General features: G+C 43.1%; 1 protein-coding gene across 1 annotated transcript; it reads left to right on the top strand.

The window, feature by feature from the left end:
- Positions 1-6,544: 6,544 nt before the first annotated feature.
- LOC309526218 (vomeronasal type-2 receptor 26-like) lies at positions 6,545-16,631 on the top strand (the record flags this gene model as incomplete). Its single annotated transcript, XM_082212132.1, has 6 exons — positions 6,545-6,879; positions 7,282-7,573; positions 13,007-13,816; positions 14,320-14,547; positions 15,090-15,216; positions 15,733-16,631. The coding sequence occupies 6 exons, from the start codon at positions 6,545-6,547 to the stop codon at positions 16,629-16,631; spliced, it is 2,691 nt and encodes an 896-aa protein (XP_082068258.1).
- Positions 16,632-21,189: the final 4,558 nt, after the last annotated feature.

Below are 21,189 nucleotides of genomic sequence, written 5' to 3'. Positions count from 1 at the left end.
TATGCCACCTGATTCCTAAAATATGTTTTTGGTTTTTGCAATTGACAGCCAGCATGGTAGCAATAAAACCAGGACTCATGAGTTGGGAATGTAGCTCCTTAAAAGCTATTGTTTTGGAAATCAGAATGCAAAATAATCATTTAAATCACATTCCATCCTTAGTACTGTTCATTTCTTACCTGATTTAGGAATTCTTTTCTGAATACTGTTTATATATTTTGCCTAATAGGAAATCCTAATTTTGCCTAATAAGAAATTTTTGAATCGTGATAATTCAATAATAATGAAGGCTATTCATTAAGAGAATCTTTTTTAAAGATAGTATTACAAATAAATTTTCAAAATGAAAAGAAACATATTCCATTGGTATCTCTTGGTATTCAGAAGTCCTGTTGTGCTGAAGGTGGCAAGCGAGAAAAAAGAAGACTGGAAATGAGCAGGTCATGAAGGGAGGGATGCAATGGGAGCTGCAAGGGACGTGGCAGCTCAGGAGTGTTGCAGATATTAATATTGCACAGTCTGAAGTGACTGGGAGCACAAGAACTGACTCCTTCTGGAAGAAATCATTGTGCAGGCCCATAAAAATAGTATTCAAAGTTTTAGTGGCAGAACTCTTCAAAAACAGAGCACAATAATCAAAGATACTACCCAAATATCCATACAATGTCTTGTGCTATCCAGCACATGCTCAGCATCTTAGGAAAATATGGAGTAATCCATGCAGACCTAGAAGCAGAAGTCTGTCTCTCCTCCACAGCCCGCTTTCCAGCCACCATTGGCCTCCAGCTGTTTACTCTCCCTTCATTTACATCCTCACTCCATGGAGCTTGGGAGAGAAAGACTAAAGTCAACTCCCTTTGGAAATGGAGGTTTGCAACTCAATTCCTTCATCACATGATCAAAGGTTCACTCTCAGCACAGAGTAGAAAACAACCAACAGTAATTTGTTAAGAAATTAAGGAGCTCAGAGTGCTTTAGGAAATAGCTTTGGAAAAGCCCCAATATTAGCAACGCTTCATTAATACACATTCAGACATTTCCCATTTTAAAGCTGCCTTTTCATCTCAGTGTGAATTAAATCAATTCTCCTTAGCAAGGAGGAGGGGTGGCAAGAACAGGAGGCAGTGAGCTCCATGCTCCTTGGACTCAGATCTTCCGCCCCTCCCAGCTGTCCCCACGGCAAATGTCTCACTGTGCCTCATGGGGGACTCACCTGCGCCCACAGGAACCTCGGGAAAGAGCAGAGCTCACAGCAGGAAGAGAACTCAGATGAATTTTATGTTCCCTTCCTAAATATTAGAGAGTATAAGTATTAACATTGCATTGTCCCTTCCTAATCACAAGATAAAAATTGCCTGAAAAAAATACCATCTCTCTCACTGTCAATGAAAACTAATAAATGAATAGAAAGAAAATCTACCCATGGGATGCTGAAACAAAACCTCACACATACACTATGTAGAAAAATGAAAGTTTACTATCTCCTTCTTTCCTTCCTTCTTTCTCTCTCTCCCTACCTCTTTTCTCCCCCAACCTTATACGATATACAACATTTAAACCTTACATCAAATATAACTGATCTATAGAAAGGACTTTATGATATGAAAATAGAGACAATGTATGGTCTTTTGTAACCCAAGAAAATCTTTAATAAAAACAATAGCTATTGTAATAGGACAGAGCTCACTCAACTCAACATGCCAGTTGAGAAGGTCTGCCTCCAGGCACTTCAGAAGAAAAGCTCATATAGTAGTTCAAACATAGCAAATAATCATTAAAAAATCTTCACATGTGTCAGGAAAGGTTACAAGTCATGAGAAGTAAAGCACACATGGCTCCATCCTGGTATCTTCACTCCCACATCACCTTGGGGTGGTCCTCATGTGCCCAGGCCATTGGACCATTTTATGTCTTGGGTGTCTGGCATTATCCTGGCAACCTAGCCTTCAGTGAGGGAAGAGCATGATAAAATCCTCTTCCTGGGTCTCAGATAGCTTCAGGGATAGCTGAGTTACACTCTGGTGCTAAAACATCCTGCCATTTGTACCAATTTCAGAGGTAGATCAGGAGAGAGGAGAGAGCAGAAGAGGAGGGGGGAGACTCACAAGTGCAGAACACACAAAAATCAAGCCTAATGCACTCTAAAATGTTCCAAAAAGCCACTCCCGACATAAGGGGGGGTTGCGGGCTCACGCCCACCAACATCCGCGCGGGGCTGCAGCCAGCCCCGCGCAACCTGGGGAATCCTCGGGCCACGTCAGCCCCAGGGCCAGCCAATCGGATGGCCGCAGGGGTGGGGCTTGAGTCACTTAAGGTCGGCGCGGCCCGAGACAGTCTCTTTCCTTCGTCGCTCCAGCTGTGGTTTCCCACCCACCCTCTAGGTTTTCCTCAGACTTTGCTATGGACCTCGGTTGGTTGCCGCAAGGGGCCTGGTAGGAATTTTTCCACTTGGCTAATTGCCATTGATTTAAAGCCATTTGGTTTTTTCGCCTACCTCGTAGCAAAATGCCACAACGCCTTTGGTTGGGGCGGTTAGGCATTGGTAGGGGTATGATTATGCAGATGAGTCGGGGGGGAGGAGCGCCATCATCTCACCCAAATATTTAAGGGTAGTCCGATAAAAGATTCCGGGGGGCGTTGCTTTATTCGAAACCTATGGAAGCTAGGGCCTAAAGCGCGCCCCCGAGCAGTGACCCCTCAGGGAGTGCCTAGCGATGTGCATCTCAGGGGCTCCCCCTGCTGGTGTTAACCCTTTCCGGTTCTCATTCTGGATAGTCTGGTAGGACCAATGCCTAAAGCCAATATCGCTCTTACCTGTAACCAATAAAGTTGTGGCCATTTTTTGCCCATTAACCTAAATTCTGGTGTCCTGTGTCTTTATTTATTCCAACTGATGGGGGGCGGGAATCGCCACGCAATACATTCTAAAAGGTTAAATACATTCAAAGTGAAACATGATTAAAATAAGTTTTTAATGGGATCTCTAATTCTTATATCATCAGGGATATAGAGGGAGAGGAAGTGAAGGAAAGCAGGAACTGCCCAGAGGGGAAGGAGAGAAGTCCAGCTAAGGCAGAAAGGGAGGCAGCTGCTGGTTGCCCAGAATGAGACGGGCTGTGCTGCTGAGCAGTGGCGTAGCGTGGGTTGTCAGCACCCAGGGCAAGGCAAGTAATTTGTGCCCCCGTAACCCGTGGTTTTGCGCCCCCTAACCTGTGGATTTGCGCCCCCTAACCCTAACCCCCAGATGTTGCGCCCGGTGCGGCCGGCCCCCCCTGCACCCCCCACGCTACGCCACTGCTGCTGAGCCTTCCATCATAAGAGAAGCCTGTTGGATCAGTCCAGTGTCCCATCTAGTCTCGCATCCTGTTCTCACAGTGGCCAGTTACATAGCCTCCAACATTCCTCAGATGAAGCCCACTGGGTAACCTTGAGCGCTCACTGCCTCTCAGTGTAACAGGGTTGCCTTGAAAATACACTGGGGAGGAGAAGAACCATGTATGATTGAACCTGGGACCTTATCCATGCCAAAAAAAAAAGCTCTACCACTGATTCTCTAAAAAGGGGTTTCTTTAGCAAGTTTTGTCAAGTGTTAGGCTGTGGGACACAGTGGCGATTTCTCACAAACATGTTTTTCCTCAAGTTCTGCACCTGTTCCTTGATCAACCCAGGAGGTTGCAGGAGGAGATGTTTATGTAATTATAGCCTTGCAAAATCTTCAGGGATTTCTCCTTAAAGATTGCCTTTGCAACTGATAACATAAAGTCAGAACCAAGGCCAAAACAAAAAAAAGTAACTTCTCAAGAACTCATCAGAGGTGCTCTGCTTCAAGGCCAAAGGCCAATGTAGTCCAGCATTTCCATGCACTCTGGCACTTGTCATAGTGTCCTGTTGCATCAGAAGCAGTTTAGTCATGCTGGCCACATGACCCAGAAAACTGTCTGTGAATAAACACCGGCTCCCTCAGTCTGAAAGCTGAGATGAGCACAGCACCCCAGGTCAAATTTAACTGGACTTAACTGTTCAGGGGTCCTTTCCCTTAACCTTGACCTGCAGTTTCCGAACCATCCTCAAAGGCACCCAACATATAACTCATTGCAATAGTCCAACCAAGAACAGAAGTTGGGCTATTGCAGTTGTGCTTTGGAGTCCTGCAAGGTTATCTGTTCTTGCATGAGGTGATGGGGAGGTTGTGTCTCCCTTTTTGTCTGGTTTTTTATTTTATTGTACTTATTTTGCCTTTGTGGGTGAACATTGCCCGTTTTTCCTCCATGAAATTGCTATTTTGTGGTGCCCACAACAGTGTCTTACTTTTCCAAATGTGCACATAACCAAGCCCAAAAATGTTGGTGGACCCCAAGCGCCAGGAAAGACTATTTGTTTTCTCTTCACTTTGCTATGAAACATTCACATCCCACTTCTCTCTCAGCGGAAAACTGTTCAAAAGATGTTCAAGGCTAGCTAGATAAATCTTGATTTTGACTCACATGAAGGTATAACAGAGCTAAGGTAGAGAACTCTAGAAAGGGCGGGGAATTACTGAGGCTCACCAGTCACAAAATGGCACTGCAGGGGTGAAGCCAGTGACAAAGAAGAATTCCTCAAATGCCAACCAATAGTACAGTAATAATAACAAGAAATCCTACTCCATCCCACTAAAAGTTCATAGAGTCATAGAATCATAGAGTTGGAAGAGACCACAAGGGCCATCGAGTCCAACCCCCTGCCAGGCAGGAAACACCATCAGAGCACTCCTGACATATGGTTGTCAAGCCTCTGCTTAAAGACCACCAAAGTAGGAGACTCCACCACACTCCTTGGCAGCAAATTCCACTGTCGAACAGCTCTTACTGTCAGGAAGTTCTTCCTAATGTTTAGGTGGAATCTTCTTTCTTGTAGTTTGGATCCATTGCTCCGTGTCCGCTTCTCTGGAGCAGCAGAAAACAACTTTTCTCCCTCCTCTATGTGACATCCTTTTATATATTTGAACATGGCTATAATATCACCCCTTAACCTCCTCTTCTCCAGGCTAAACATGCCCAGCTCCCTTAGCTGTTCCTCATAAGGCATCGTTTCCAGGCCTTTGACCATTTTGGTTGCCCTCCTCTGGACACGTTCCAGTTTGTCAGTGTCCTTCTTGTACCATAGTTCAGCACCATAGTCAAGGCCAGCTTAACTACCAAAGGCATGTATAGATGGAGGTGTCTTAGCCGGCCACCTAGAATGGAGAATGATGACACCAAGCACATTTGGGGTGGGGAGTATTCCACAGTTTAGCTCCAGAAACAGTCACCCTTCCTGACTTTCATGTGGGGGCCAAATCACAGGGCTGAAATTAATGAGGTCACAAAATGGCAGGTCCGCCGGAAGAGCCAGGGAGAAAACTGTGGCAGATGAAGGCAGAGTTTAGCATAATCAAGCAGCAATTAATGACTCAGGGACTAGTTTTGTGACTCAGCCTCCCCAAGTTAAGCAGAATCTTTGCATTGCAAAGCACTAAATGGAAAGGGCACATTTTACTTGTCTACTCTTGTTTTGTCTTCCCATTTCTTTTCACACTTTGTATCATATTCCTCCAAAAACTGTCATCTTTCTTCCCTGCTCATTTAATATTCACTTTTTCTTCCTTTCCCCCTCTCTTATTCCTTTACTCTTTTTCCCCAGGTTGTTGTAATTCTAGATATTAACCCTTTATCACACATCCTAATTTCCCACAACACATCCTCTTGCCTTTTCCCTCAGACCATAGAGATCTCCTTTCCTTCTTTAAACCCTTGCCCTCTTTCAGCCTCTCTGTCTCCTGGACACCTTTATGCCCCTTTAAACTGCCAGTGATGCCCTTGGTCCACCCAAAGAGCTATGTGGGGCCCAGGGGCAGGACGGGTGATTTAGGAGGCACTGGGTGGGCTGTGGCACTGAGGCCTACTGCTGGACCATGGGCCAGTCTTTCAGAAGTGCTAGGAAAGGTCATGCCAACCTCCCGTGCCCCTCTCTGACCCATGTCACAAGTAGAACCACAATGCAGTGGGAAGTTCTTCAGATATCTAAAGGGTCGTCACATGGAAGATGAAGCAAGCTTGTTTTCTTCTGCTCTGGAGGGTTGGACCTGAAACAGTGGATCAAGTGACAAGAAAAGAGATTCAGACTAAACTTTAGGAAGAGCTTTCTGACAGCTGTTCAACAATGTAAATCTCCTTCAGGGTCCCTTCTCATTCTGCAATTCTATAGCTCTATGATTTGATGGAACATGTATTCCTTCAGGCCTACACCTGACGCCATAAAGGGAGTTCAACATGGTGCGAGGGCAAATGTAATTATTAAAAATAATGGTGATTTCTTTGTCATCATCTTGCCAAAGCTCAAGAGGAATAAAATCATAATTGCGTCCAACATTGAACAACAACATGATGCAACTTCATCAGACACAGCCAGAAGAGACTGGTACATAAATACTTCTCCACTTTGCCACTGAGGGTGGGGTGGGGTTATGCTGCCCACGTGGGGCTGAATTGAATCCTCTTTGGCTCTCAAGCCATGTACGCCAGGCATGTTCTCTGTGATTCAGTCACTGCAGCCTAGGTCTTCCAAGCAGATTTTGACTGCTGGTAATTTGCTAGCTCTGTTGCTGATAGCACTCAAGAAGGAGATTGGAGTAAAAGGCAGGCGCATCATAACTCACCTTCTGCTGTTGCTATTGCTACAACCTGAAGCAACACCAGAGATGCTGAACTCAAAATGCCCATTGACTTTGATAAGGGATCTCAATGCACCCTTGAATTGGTACAGGCCAGGAGACTACCATATTAGTGGGGTCATATCCGCTACACCTGTTGAGTTCAATCCAAGCGTCTTCAATGAGCCTCCCTTTACCAGAGTTAATGGGTAAGTCCTTATGTGCCTACTGTTATAAAAGCTTTATGCAAACTGAATCTGACCTCATGGAGACCAAATGTTGTTGTCTCCTGGGCACGTCTCCTCATTTCTGGTACTTTTGCTTGGTCAATCATGTCTTCTATTTTCGTCCCTTTGGAGGAAAATGTTCAGATTCATTCTGAATGTCAAAAAGTCATCTACTGCAAACTGTGTGCTTTCACCAACTCCAGTGAGACATTTGCATTAGAATAGCCCACTCTTCTAAGACTTGGGCAGGAAGGGGTTGATGGATCTCAGGTGTACAGATGCTGCAGAAGCATCTCATGATTTTTGCCCCCCGTCACAGCTAAGGATGACACAATCTGGTCTTTGTATGGAAAGAATGTCAAGATGACACTCACTTTTTTCCAGGTTTGGAATGCAGGCCTTCTGGCATTTCCTTTCCTTCTTGTTTGCCGTTCGGGAGGTCAATGAGAACCACAGACTTTTCCCCAACCTCACCCTGGGCTATGACATCTATGACAACTTTTATGATGCCAGAATGACTTCTGGTGCCATGGTGGACCTGCTCTGCCCTGGGCAGCCAAACATCCCAAACTATTACTGTGGACCATGGAATAAAGTATTGGCCGTTATTGAGGGGGCTGACTCTGACACATCCAAAGATATTTCCACCATGTCAAGCATCTACAAAACCCCACAGGTATGAATGTCAGGAGGGAAGGAAAAATCCCAGAATGTTATTGCAATTTCTTTGGATAGATGTGAAAATGTCGTTTATGATTCTAAGGCAGAAGGAGAATTTGCCCTCAACCCCCTCTTTACAATCCACACTTCCTCCCATCCCATGGCTAGAAAGCAGGGGTCTGAGTGGCTTTCCATTTCCCGCTTTGTAGGCATGGGTCCAAGCCATTTCTCCCTCACCCTAATCCTTTCCCACAGAATACCCACTCTAAATTCGAAAAGCAATGGAATAAGGGATGTGTCAATAAGCCCTAAGCTAAATCTACAAGATCCCACAGGTGCAAATGCTGTGTTTTATGGAGAAGGATATTTGAGGAAATTGTCAAAATTAAGGCAGAAGAATGGAATAGGTAATGAAAGCTAGTGCCATATGAGATGCAAATGAACAAATATGCAAAAGGAAACATTAAAGAAACAAGAGGCAAAATACAAAAAAAAGTGCATGACAAGGCAATGGAATGTCATCCTTTGAAACAAACTCTGTGAGCTCAGGCTAAGCAAACTCTAGACAAACCTGTAAAAGTAAGAGCAATTTACAGTAAAGGAAAAGCTTGAGACTTACATCCCTAATGTCGTCCTGCTTATTATTTACATATTCATATGCTACCTTGACTCATGAAAGATAATTAGTTTCATGGATCCAGTTACAGATAGGTAGCCGTGTTGGTCTGCCATAGTCAAAACAAAAAAATTCCTTCCAGTAGCACCTTAAAGACCAACTAAGACTTAGTTGGTCTTTAAGGTGCTACTGGAAGGAATTTTTTAGTTTCATGGAAAATAACTGGATCACTTAGCTTTAATGGCTTCTCTATGCTTCCCCTCTATGGTCCTCTTTAATCAAACATAGACAACATGGCAACTCTTAGAATCACAGAATGATAGAATATTAGAGTTGGAGGAAAACCAAGGGTCATCTAGTCCAACCCCCTGCAATGCAGGAATCTCAGCTAAAGCATCCATGACAGATGGCCATCCAACCCCTGCCCAAAAACCTCTGAGGAAGGAGAGTCCACCACCTCCAAGAGAGACCGTTCCACTGTCAAACAGTGCTTACAGTCAAAAAGTTTTTCTGTTATGTTTTATTGGAATCTCCTTTCCTTCAACTTGAAGCCATTGGTTTGAGTCCTACCCTCCAGAGCAGGAGAAAACAAACATGTTCCCTCTTCTATGTGACAGCCCTTAAGATATCTGAATACAGCTATCATATCTCCTCTCAGTCTCCTCTTTTCCGGGCTAGACACACCCAGCTCCTTCAGCCATTCTTCATAAGGCTTGGCTCCTAGACCCTTGATCATCCTAGTTGACCTCTTCTGCCCACATTCCAGCTTATCAAATGCTTCTTAAACTGTGGTGCCCAGAACTGGACACAGTATTCCTGGTGTGGTCTGACCAAGGCAGAATAGAGTGGTACTATTATTTCCCTTGATCTGGACACTATGCAACATATGAACAGATAGCTTATAGACTTCGACTGTTTATGGACATATATGATGATGTTTACAAAGGATTTTTAAAAAAGATAGTATATTATAAATAATTTCATTTATATTAGAATCATCATTTATATACCACTGTATTATATATGCATGTATAGAATTATAGTTTTCCCCTTGTTTTTTATGAACCCCTTTTTTCTTTTTACTTTGTTTACCTGAAATATTTTCAATAAGAAATAAAATTTAAAAAGTAAGAAAAAAATCTTTTAAAAAGGCAGCCACTCTCTATGAAGTGACCCTTCTGTAATTTCCCCTTCCTTATGTTTTCCGTCTGCTTCCTTCACAATTGTTATTTGTGTTGTGATTGGATTGTTTTATTTAAAAAAAATCATTTCTGAAGGCGAGGTTTTGAAGAATACAGGGCAGAGAACAATTCTTAAATGTCTTCACACATTTTGGCATCCAGGAATGTGAGCTTTGTTCTAAGTTTTTCTGTCTGGCCACACACACCCTGAAATGATATATTCTTGTTACATGCTTTCAATCTTAATCCGAACTCTAGCCACATAAGATTTCTGCAATTCAGGGGCTTGGACTAGATGGCCCTTGTGGTCCCTTCCAATTTGACGATTCTGTGATTCACTAGTATTGTATCTAGGAAGGTAAAGGTAAAGGTAAAGGATCCCTGGATTGTTAAGTCCAGTCAAAGGTGACTATGGGGTGCAGCACTCATCTCACATTCAGGCTGAGGGAGCCAGCATTTGTCCACAGACAGCTTTCTGGGTCATGTGTCCAGCAGGACTAAACCACTTCTGGCACAACGGAACACCATTTCCATGCACCTTCCCACTGCAGCAGTACCTATTTTTCTATTTGCACTGGTATGCTTTTGAACTGTTAGGTTGGCAGAAGCTGAGACAGAGCAACAGGAGCTCGCTCCATCATGGGGATTCAGACCGTTGACCTTCAGAACAGAAATCCCAAGAGGGTTAGTGGTTTAGACCACGATGAAATACAGGGAATCCAGTATAAAAATGCAGAACCAACTAGAGGAGAAACAACTGGGAGGAGAATGCAAATGAATTCTAATATTCTAATATAATAATAATATAATAATAATTCTAATATTTAAAAATGGAACATAGAAATAAGTCAGTAAATAGTTATGATTTTGCATTATGCCATCATAAACACAAAATGAAATGTGTTGTTGTATATTTATTCTCCAAAGATTGTACATTTATTTGGGATAAATCTGCACACATTTCTCACTAAAGAAATTGAGCTGATGATATTAGGAGGAGGATTATAGTGTATGCCACAAGGCAGGTTTCTTCTACCACAAATACCTCAGCAATCTATTTAGACATCTGTAGGGTTTGTAGCAACTAATTTTAGAGCTTAATTTTATATAGAAGAACTGATGGCTATTATAGGTCTAATGTGAGCTAAAAATGTTCATTGTTATTTTGTGTGAGATCTTTTCTTTTTAACAAAATCTGTTCTTTCTTCTTAAATGTGACACTTTAATGAAGAAATAAGGATGAGATCATATACAATGAAATAAAACTGCTACAAGATACATGTTCTAAAAGCAGTAAAAAAAATGCAATTAGGGCATAACATAAAGCAAACACAATCCATTCCAAAGACTCTGTCACCATTTTTTGAAAGCAAACAGCTAAATACAGTGGTGCCCCGCAAGACGAATGCCTCGCAAGACGAAAAACCCGCTAAACGAAAGGGTTTTGCGGTTTTTGAGCTGCTTTGCAAGACGAATTTCCCTATGGGCTTGCTTCGCAAGATGAAAACGTCTTGCAAGTTTGTTTCCTTTTTCGTAAAACCGTTAATACCCAGGGTGCATTGCTTGAAGAGGTGCAGTTGCGACTTGACTTCGAGGAGCAACTCATAGCATGCGGTGTGGTAGCCTTTTTTGAGGTTTTTGAAGACTTTGCTGATTTTTGAAGCTTTTCCAAAACTTCTTTTGCAGCCATTTGGTAAGTTAAACTTTTAAAACTTCTTTTGGGGGGGGTTGGATTTTGGGTTGGGGTGTTTGGAATTCAAGGACTTGGTGTTGGGGAGGGGTTTGCAAGAATCTGGAAGCTTGTGGTTTCCCCCCTGCATTTTTCTGATTTTTTGTGACCATTGGGCCACTCTGCTGGGTTTTTTTAGGCCACTCTGCTGGTTTGAATTTCTGTGTGGTGGGTGGCTGGGGGAACAGTTGAGGAGGGGTTTGCAAGAATCTGGAAGCTTGTGTGGTTTTTTTCTGCATTTTTATGATTTTCTGTGACCATTGGGCCATGTTGGTTTTTTTTAAAAAAAAAATCTGGGTTTGAATTTCTGTGTGGTAGCTGGCTGGGGGAACAGTTGGGGAGGGGTTTGCAACAGTTGGGGAGGGGTTTGCAATTTCTGTGTGGTGGGTGGGTGGCTGGGGGAACAGTTGAGGTTTTTGAAGACTTTGGTGATTTTTGAAGCTTTTCCGAAACTTCTTTTGCAGCCATTTGGTAAGTTAAACTTTTAAAACTTTTTTTGGGGGGGGTTGGATTTTGGGTTGGGTGTTTGGAATTCAAGGACTTGGTTCTGGGTTTGAATTTCTGTGTGGTGGGTGGCTGGGTGCTTTTGAATTTTCTGGATGTGAAGCACTCGTTCTTTTTTTCTTTTCTTTTCTTTTCTTTTCTTTTCTTTTTTTGAGTTTGCGAAGGTAGGAGCTGTGCTGCCATGGGACCCAAGAAGACTGCTGCTGCTGCAGAGGCCGGCGAGAGGAAGAAGGAGATGGTGACGCTGGAAATGAAGAAGGAGATCATCCGGAAGCACGACGGTGGAATGCATGTGACAGGCCATGCCAGGGAGTACGGGAGGAATCCATCGACCATCGGGACCATCCTGAAAATGAGGGAGAAGATCCTTGCGACTGATGCAGCCAAGGGAGTCACCAGGATCGTGAAGAACCGCCCAGCTGTTCTGGAGGAGGTGGAGAAGTTGCTGCTCATCTGGTTAGAAGAGAAGCAGCGTGCAGGGGACACAGTGACTGAGGCCGTGAGGCCGTCATTTGTGAGAAGGCCAAGGCCTTGCACGCTGACCTCATCCGGGAACAGCCAGGAACCTCAGCCGAGCCAGAAGTCTTCAAGGCTAGCAGAGGTTGGTTTGACCGGTTCAAGATAAGATCTGGCATCCACAGCGTGGTCAGGCATGGAGAGGCTGCCAGTTCTGATGTTCCTGCGGCTGAAGACTTTGCAGTGGAGTTCCTGGAGGTTGTGTCCTCCAAAGAACTGAGGGACATTTGCCAGAAGTGGAAAGATGTGCAGGCATTTGCACAGCGGCACCACGCTGACAAGGACCTGACACGTGACCTTGCGAACACTTTTGATACGAGGGTCATGTCGTCTTTCAGGGAGCTGCTGAAAAGGCGGATGAAGCAGCTGACCATGGACAGGTTCTTCAGCAAGAAGCAAAGAGTGGAAGAGGAACCCTCTTCGAGTTGTCCCCCAGAGTCTTAGAAAATGTACTGTACACTTTGTTGATTTTTAAATGTTTTTCTGTCATGTTTAGAAACTTAATTTATTGTTCCTTCAATTTTTGAAATGCTCTTTACAGTATGTGTGACTTTAAAGAGCAGTTAATAAACTCTTGTTGTACCAAATTTGGCTTTGTTTGGACTTTTTTTGACCATAGGAACGCATTAATTGATTTTCAATGCATTCCTATGGGATTTCGCGCTTTGCAAGATGAAAAATTCGCTAGACGAAAAAACTTGCAGAACGAATTAATTTCGTATTGCGAGGCACCACTCTATGGGGTGTTGTTAAGCTCCCTGGAGTAAAGCTTCTTAGCTCCCATGAAACTGTCTTTTCTCTGTTTTCCATGTCAGAGAAAAGTTATCATTCAGGCAAGTACAATGTACTACATTTGGGATTTTGTTGGGAGTGACAACACTAATCTCTTCTCTTCTTTACTAGGTCAGTTATGGTTTTGTTTCTGACACTCTTAGTGACAAAACTCAGTTCCCTTTTATCTACCGAATGGTCCCCAAGGAAGAGCATCAGTATCTGGGGATAGTCCAACTGCTCCTGCACTTCAATTGGACTTGGATTGGTCTTGTTGCTCCAGAAACCAACAATGGAGAGAGGTTCATGAGGACCTTGAAGCCCCTGCTAACCAGGAACACAATCTGTGCTGCCTTCTCACTTAGCACCTCAGTACAGAAGAGAGTAACAGTGCTTCTCGAAACATTTTTCAGGTGGAACGAAGTCAATGTATTAGTCTACTATGGGGAGAATCATTACTTCTTTAGTATAATACGTTTTTTGCAAAATATGGTTGAAATACTTTTAAGTCCCATTGTGGGAAAAGTCTGGATCACAACAGCTTTGTGGGATCTCACCTTGAATTTGTCTTATGATCTGCTTTCTCCCCTGCACATCCATGGGTTTTTCTCTTTCTTAGCTCATATTAAAAGAAGGTTAAACGATGACGATTATCGAACATTTTACGATGCTATGTGGAATTTTGGGGATAAATCATTTAAGTGTTCATATTCAAAGCACATGTTCTCTGTAAAAGAAAGGAAAGGGTGCAGGGAAGTTGACACTCTGGAGTCCCCACCTGACAAAGTGATTGAGAAAATCCTGTCTCTGGATAGTTACAGTATTTACAACCTTGTCCTTGCTCTGGCAGGCGCCTTAAGGGCTGCGCTTTCCTCCAAATCCAATCAGATGGTGGCGAAGGGTAAAAAGAGGCTGAAATATCAAAGGATACAGTCTTGGCAGGTATTTCTGTTTTCCTCACAGGCTGAACAGGCATCGGTGCTGTGAATTCCATTCAGGCTTGACTTTACGTTGCCTCCATTTACTGTACTGTTACCGACATCTTAATTTTGCTGCTGAGATGAGAAAACAATCTGCCTCCACTTTATCACCTGATTCCTTAGCAAGGCTTCATGCTATTACTAGCCAAGGAAACTCATCCTTGCAGAATTCTTCCATGGGTGCAGAATAAAGCTTATGTATCTCATGGCTTTAGTCTGTCCCAAAAGGCTGAAGCAGAAACAATGGGCTAAAGATCCCAAAGTCAGTCTGTACAAAGATCTCCAGCAATTAGGCTATGTTATCTAGATTCTTTTCTATTATTTTATTCTATTATTCTATTCTATTCTATTCTATTCTATTCTATTCTATTCTATTATTATTATTATTTTATTCTATTATTTCTTTTCTATTGTTTTCTTTTATCTAATCTTTTCTAAATGTGCATGCTTTCTTTCCTGTTCTAGCTTCACCCTTTCCTGGGAAGCTCCCAGTTTTACAATACTTCCATGGAAGGAGTGTATTTGGATGAGAATGGGCAGTTGACAGTCGAATCTGACGTTGTGAACTGGGTGCCATTTCCCAACAAATCCTTTGGTGCCGTGAAATTTGGGAGCATAAGCAGTCAGGGATCCTCAGGCCCAAAATTCACCATTGACCAAGAGGCTCTTGTGTGGTCCAGGCTGTTCAACCAGGTTTGGTTGCATTGTATTCCCTTTTAGAGATATGTTGAGCTCTGATTCTCTGTTGGGGGAAACAACAGTATAATTTATGCCTATTCAAGTAATGAGCTAAAACTATATGGGGGAGGAGATGAATGGAGGAAAGTCAAAATAAGAAACATGAAAATGGAGAAGCAGGTTAGAATATGACTGGGGCATGGCTTTTGCAGTAGTCAGGAAGCATGCCAGACTTCAGAATTGAGCACAACATGGCTGCTCCAAATACCTTTCTGTTTCAGTTTGTTGGTTTCTCTGGATTATGATATTTTTAAACAATTTCAATAACTGCAGATTTGATCTCTGGCTCCTAAATCCAAGGGCAATTCTCTCTTCTTGATTATCTCTTTCTGCCCCAACTATGTCCCAAGGAATTTGGCTGTCTGTTTTGTCCCATGGATCAAAAAAAGCATCAAACACCATAGCCGTGTCTATTCGACATAGACTGAGACTGTACACTGGCCCAGAAGTTACTTGCTAACAGTCTTTCATTGATGCTTTTTTCTCTTTTTGGTCAGACCCTTCCTCAGTCCAGGTGTACCGAAAGCTGTCGCCCTGGATATGCCAAGAAGGTTCAGGAAGGGAAACCTATTTGCTGCCATGCTTGTGCTCCATGCGCGGAAGGGATGATCTCCACTCAGGAAGGTAGGAGACTTCAGAGAAATGTGCAGCAAAAAGTACAATAATTCATGTCCTTTGTTGATGAATATTCAACTATAATCTTATGGTTGAATTTAATAAAGGTTCAATGGTGATTTACACAGTCTTAATAAAGCTTTCCAGGTACGACTGAAACAGCCTTGGGTATATAAGAATTAGACAGTGTTGCTGCTTTTGACCAGTCAATGTGGCAGTTAGGATGTTTGGTTTGTACTGTGAAGACCAGAGTTCCAGTGACAATACCTGGTGTTGGGGTGAGATCAGATGTAGCTGCCATTAACTTGGAGCTTCAAGATCACTCCAAGTTCTTCCTTGGGAGGTGAATAAGAGATTATCAGCACGAGGGACCTACACAGAATGGACCAACTCCCTGTGTTGATTAGCAGAAATAGTAAGTCCCATCACTGTTTCCATTTGTAGGGGCTGACTGGATTCAAAATTGACCTGCTTTTTTTGCTAGTCTGCAGGAAAATGTTCATGCAGATGCTCTTTTTTCCCCAGATGCAGACCACTGCACCAAATGTCCAGAAGATCAACATCCAAACAAAGACAGAGATCAATGCATCCCCAAAATTATCACCTTCCTGTCCTATGATGAATATCTGGGGACCCTCTTGGCTTCCACTGCCCTGTTTTTGTCCTTAATCACAGGCCTTGTTTTAGGAATATTCATTAAATATCTTGACACTCCCATAGTCAAAGCCAACAACAGGGACCTTTCCTACATCCTCCTTGTCTCCCTCCTCCTTTCCTTTTTGTCCTCCTTTCTATTTATAGGCCGGCCAAGGAAAGTGACCTGCCTTCTCAGGCAGACAGCCTTTGGCATCATCTTCTCAGTTGCTGTCTCTTCTTTGTTGGCAAAAACTATTACCGTTGTGCTGGCCTTCCTGGCCACTAAGCCAGGAAACAGGGTGAGGAGATGGCTGGGAAAGAGTCTGGCTAATTCCATTGTCATTTCCTGTTCCAGTATCCAAATTCTCATCTGTGGCATCTGGCTGGGTACCTCTCCCCCATTCTCAGACTCTGACATGCACTCCCAGCCCCGAGAGATCACCCTGCAGTGTAATGAAGGATCTGTTGCCATGTTCTACACTGTCCTTGGCTACATGGGCTTCCTGGCTGCCATCTGCTTCACGGTGGCTTTCCTAGCCAGGAAGCTGCCTGGGGCCTTCAATGAGGCCAAGCTGATCACCTTCAGCATGCTGGTCTTCTGCAGTGTTTGGGTGTCCTTTGTGCCCACCTACCTGAGCACCAAGGGGAAATACATGGTAGCCGTGCAGGTCTTCTCTATCCTGGCCTCCAGTGCTGGGCTTCTGGGCTGCATCTTTCTTCCCAAGTGCTACATTATTGTACTCAGGCCTAGTCTGAATACAAAGGAGCACCTGACTACAAAGGCTTAATATGGCAGCTGATTCCTAAAATATGTTTTTGGTTTTTGCAATTTTGCCAGCATGGTTGCAATAAAACCAGGACACATGAGTTGGGAATGTACCTCCTTAAAAGCTATTGCTTTGGAAATCAGAACGCAAAATAATCATTTAAATCACATTCCATCCTTAGTACTGCTCATTTCTTACCTGATTTAGGAATTCTTTTCTGAATACTGTTTATATATTTTGCCTAATATGAAATCCTTGAATCGTGATAATTCAATAATAATGAAGGCTATTCATTAAGAGAATCTTTTTTAAAGAGAGTATTACAAATAAATTGCTTATGTGTTGTTTTTCAAAATGAAAAGAAACATATTCCATTGGTATCTCTTGGTATCCAGAAGTCCTGTTGTGCTGAAGGTGGCAAGCGAGAAAAAAGAAGACTGGAAATGAGCAGGTCATGAAGGGAGGGATGCAATGGGAGCTGCAGGGGACATGGCAGCTCAGGAGTGTTGCAGATATTAATATTGCACAGTTTGAAGTGACTGGAAAGCACAAGAACTGACTCCTTCTGGAAGAAATCATTGTGTAGGTCCATAAAAATAGTATTCAACGTTTTAGTGGCAGAACTCTTCAAAAACAGAGCACAATAATCAAAGATACTACCAAAATATCCATACAATGTCTTGGGGAAAAAAAGAAATTGCCATCAATAAATAGCACACAAAATAAACAACTGACGACAAACAAGTTGCTTCGGCCAACCTTTTTTAAATTTATGTATTTATTTATTTATAAACTGCTTGATTTAAAAAACAAACAAACTTTGATTTGGTTGCAACGTGATGCAACAACAACAACAATAACAAAACTGATTCCCACCCAACTGGTTCATGGGCTCTCAGGTGAGCAAAAGGAAATGTTGGCATGATGGGATGCAGGTAAATGGGGAAGCAGGCTGCAAGATGGTGGTCGGAAGGTCGGAAGCCGCCTTACGCTGAGCCAGATTCTTGGTTCACCTAGTTCATCCAGCTTCTCACTGACAGGCAATGGCTCTCCCAGATACCTTACTGGGTTCCCCTCCCAGACCTGAAGCGAAGCACCACAAGCATAGTGAAGGAAGCTGCTCTGCCATAGAAAAAAATAGGTGGACCTTCCCTGCTCCCCACACTTGCATAGTTGCTAGGAAGGAGAACAATAAACAGAGCGGTATGTGTGAGTTGTGCCGGAAGCCAAATACATAGTTACATGCTTGCTCTGTACTGGATTCATACCTGTGACCAGTACAGTGGACGCTCAGGTTGCAAACATGATCCACGCGGGATGCACGTTCGCAACCCATAGCGTTCGCAACTCGCAGCAGTGCATCTGTGCATGCGCGGGTTGCTATTTGGCGCTTCTGTGCATGCGCAAAGCGCGATTTATCAAGTCCACCACATATGGAAAAAGTACCGTATTTTTTGCACCATAACACTCACTTTTTTCCTCCTAGAAAGTAAGGGGAAATGTCTGTGTGTGTTATGGAGGGAATGCCTGTGGGTGATGGGGGGGATCTGCTGCAGTCGTGAGCAGAGGATCCATGGTTCCCCTTCCTTCCCTCCTCCGTGGTTACAAACATGGATCCACGTGGATCCTCAGGATTTTTGCATTGGGCTTCTCCAAACTCACTGTCAGATCACATGTCTGTGGCCACAGCATGAACCACAAAAATCATACATCCACTGTTTTGTTTAGAGTATTTTTTTCCTTGTTTTCCTCATCTAAAAACTATGTGCGTGTTATGGTCTGGTGCGTGTTATAGAGCGAAAAATACGGTACCTTCTTTTTCTTTACATTTCCAACAAAGGTTATCACTATTGTGATAAATCTTTGCCAGTTTTACAGGGGTTAAGTACCATCTATACATCTTCTTCATAATATTTTCCTTTTACATCGTACATGCAGTGAACTTAACCCCTTTCCTCCATAGCCTCTTCCAGTCCCACATCTCTTGCCCAGTCAATCATAACCGATTTAACTTGTTCATCCTTTGTATGCCACTCCAACAACAAATTATACATTTTAGACATATTCTTAACTTTAGTGTCTAACAACTCCGTTTCCAATTTGGTTTTTTCTGTTGCAAACCAAAAAAAAAAACAGCTGGCTACAATATCACCAGGTATTGCATATCTTTAACCAAGAAAAAAAATAGGATTTGAACAGAAAACATCAAAATTACAAAGTGAACTTCTGCAACCAAATAGGAAAATAATATCAAAAATATACAGCTTGCTCCTTGAATGGGAACTGAAAGATGAGGTAATAAAAGAACCAATGATAAAATGGTCACAAGAGCTGGGCCAGACAATTAATTTAGACAGATGGGGAAAATTATGGAAAACCGATATAAATTTTACAGCGTGGTATTTAAGGAAAATATAATGAAGATGTTTTACTGCTGGTACCTCATCCCAGTAAAGCTATCAAAGGTGTATATTAAAAAAATCAAATTCTGTTGGAGATGCAAAACAGAGGTGGGGACGATGTATTATATGTGGTGGGGATGCAAAGTGCTGAAACAGTTCTGGATTATGAAACATGAAGAGCTTAAAAAGATATCTAGGAGTTCAGTTTCTAAAAAACCAGAGGCATTGTTGCTGGGTTTAGTATAAAGTGACAATATACAGCCTTGCTGTACTCCTTTCCCAATTTTGAACCAATCAGTTGTTCCATATCCAGTTCTAACTGTAGCTTCTTGTCCCACATAGAGATTTCTCAGGAGACAGATGAGGTGATCAGGCACTCCCATTTCTTTAAGAACTTGCCATAGTTGCTGTGGTTGACACAGTCAAAGGCTTTTGCATAGTCAATGAAGCAGAAGTAAATGTCCTTCTGGAACTCTCTAACTTTCTCCATAATCCAGTGCATGTTTGCAATTTGGTCTCTGGTTCCTCTGCCTCTTCTAAATCCAGCTTGCACTTCTGGGAGTTCTCGGTCCACATACTGCTTGAGCCTGCCTTGTAGCATTTTAAGCATAACCTTGCTAGCGTGTGAAATGAGTGCAATTGTGCGGTAGTTGGAGCATTCTTTGGCACTGCCCTTCTTTGGGACTGGGATGTAGACTGATCTTCTCCAATCCTCTGGCCACTGCTGAGTTTTCCAAATTTGCTGGCATATTGAGTGTAGCACCTTAACAGCATCATCTTTTAAAATTTTAAATAGTTCAGCTGGAATACCATCACTTCCACTGGCCTTGTTATTTGCAGTGCTTTCTAAGGCCCATTTGACTTCACTCTCCAGGATGTCTGGCTCAAGGTCAGCAACCACACTACCTGGGGTGTACGAGACATCCATATATTTCTGGTATAATTCCTCTGTGTATTCTTGCCACCTCTTCTTGATGTCTTCTGCTTCTGTTAGGTCCTTACCACTTTTGTCCTTTATTATGGTAATCTTTGTACGAAATGTTCCTTTCATATCTCCAATTTTCTTGAACAGATCTCTGGTTTTTCCCATTCTATTGTTTTCCTCTATTTCTTTGCATTGCTCGTTTAAGAAGGCCTTCTTGTCTCTCCTTGCTATTTTTTGGAAATCTGCATTCAATTTCAATTCAGGGGATTCTATGACACCTCAAATAGTCATAGTCCCTGTCAACTCTCCTAAATCTCAGGCTACAGTCTCAGCGAAACTGGAGGTTTTTAACTTCTTCTGGGCAAGAAGTTGCCTCATGTTGCTGTGTCCTCTGATAATTGTTGGACTGAGACGCAAACAATCAGGATGGGGTGGGGGGGAGTCCACTGAACTTCCTCCAAGAAGAGGAGGAACAAATCACTGTTGTTTTGGTAATTATAAAGGAAAGCAGGATACCTGCAAATTCAATTTCACCGATTCTGCGCAACTCGGGTTAAGAACTTAATTCGTTCCGGAGGTCCATTCTTAACCTGAAACTGTTCCTAACCTGAGGTACCACTTTAGCTAATGGGGCCTCCCGATGCCGCCACACCGCTGCTGTGTGATTTCTGTTCTCATCCTGAAGAAAAGTTCTTAACCCGAGGTACTGTTTCTGGGTTAGCAGAGTCTGTAACCTGAAGCGTCTGTAACCTGAGGTACCACTGTACAGTGGTGCCTCGCAAGACAAAAGTATCCGTTCTGTTATTCTCTTCGTCTAGCGGTTTTTTCGTCTTGTGAAGCAAGCCCATTGAAGGATTAGCGGATTAGCGCTATTAGCAGCTTTTAGCGGCTTATCTGCTGATCGGATCAGCTGATAAGCGGCTTAGCGGCTTAGAAAGGGGGGGGGACCCGCAGGAACTTGCAAGACATTTTCGTCTTGCGAAGCAAGCCCATAGGAGATTCGTTTTGCGAAGCACCTCCAAAACGGAAAACTCTTTCATCTAGCGAGTTTTCCGTCTTGCGAGGCATTCGTCTTGCGGGGCACCACTGTATTCTAATCCAATTCTATGATTCTATTATTCTAATCCAAGGTTCAAAACAGAAGCAGGGTGGTTTCTCCATCAGATTTATCCAAAACTGTTTCGACTCTGGATTCCCCCATCACCAGCGTTGGCCACTGCTGGCCAGCAACTCCCAACAGCTCCCTGTACCC

The sequence above is a fragment of the Podarcis vaucheri genome (assembly GCF_965113315.1).
Source record: "Podarcis vaucheri genome assembly, chromosome: 2".
Classification (NCBI taxonomy): Eukaryota; Metazoa; Chordata; class Lepidosauria; order Squamata; family Lacertidae; genus Podarcis; species Podarcis vaucheri.
Note: the sequence above shows the minus strand (reverse complement) of the source record. Positions and strands in the feature narration are given on the sequence as shown.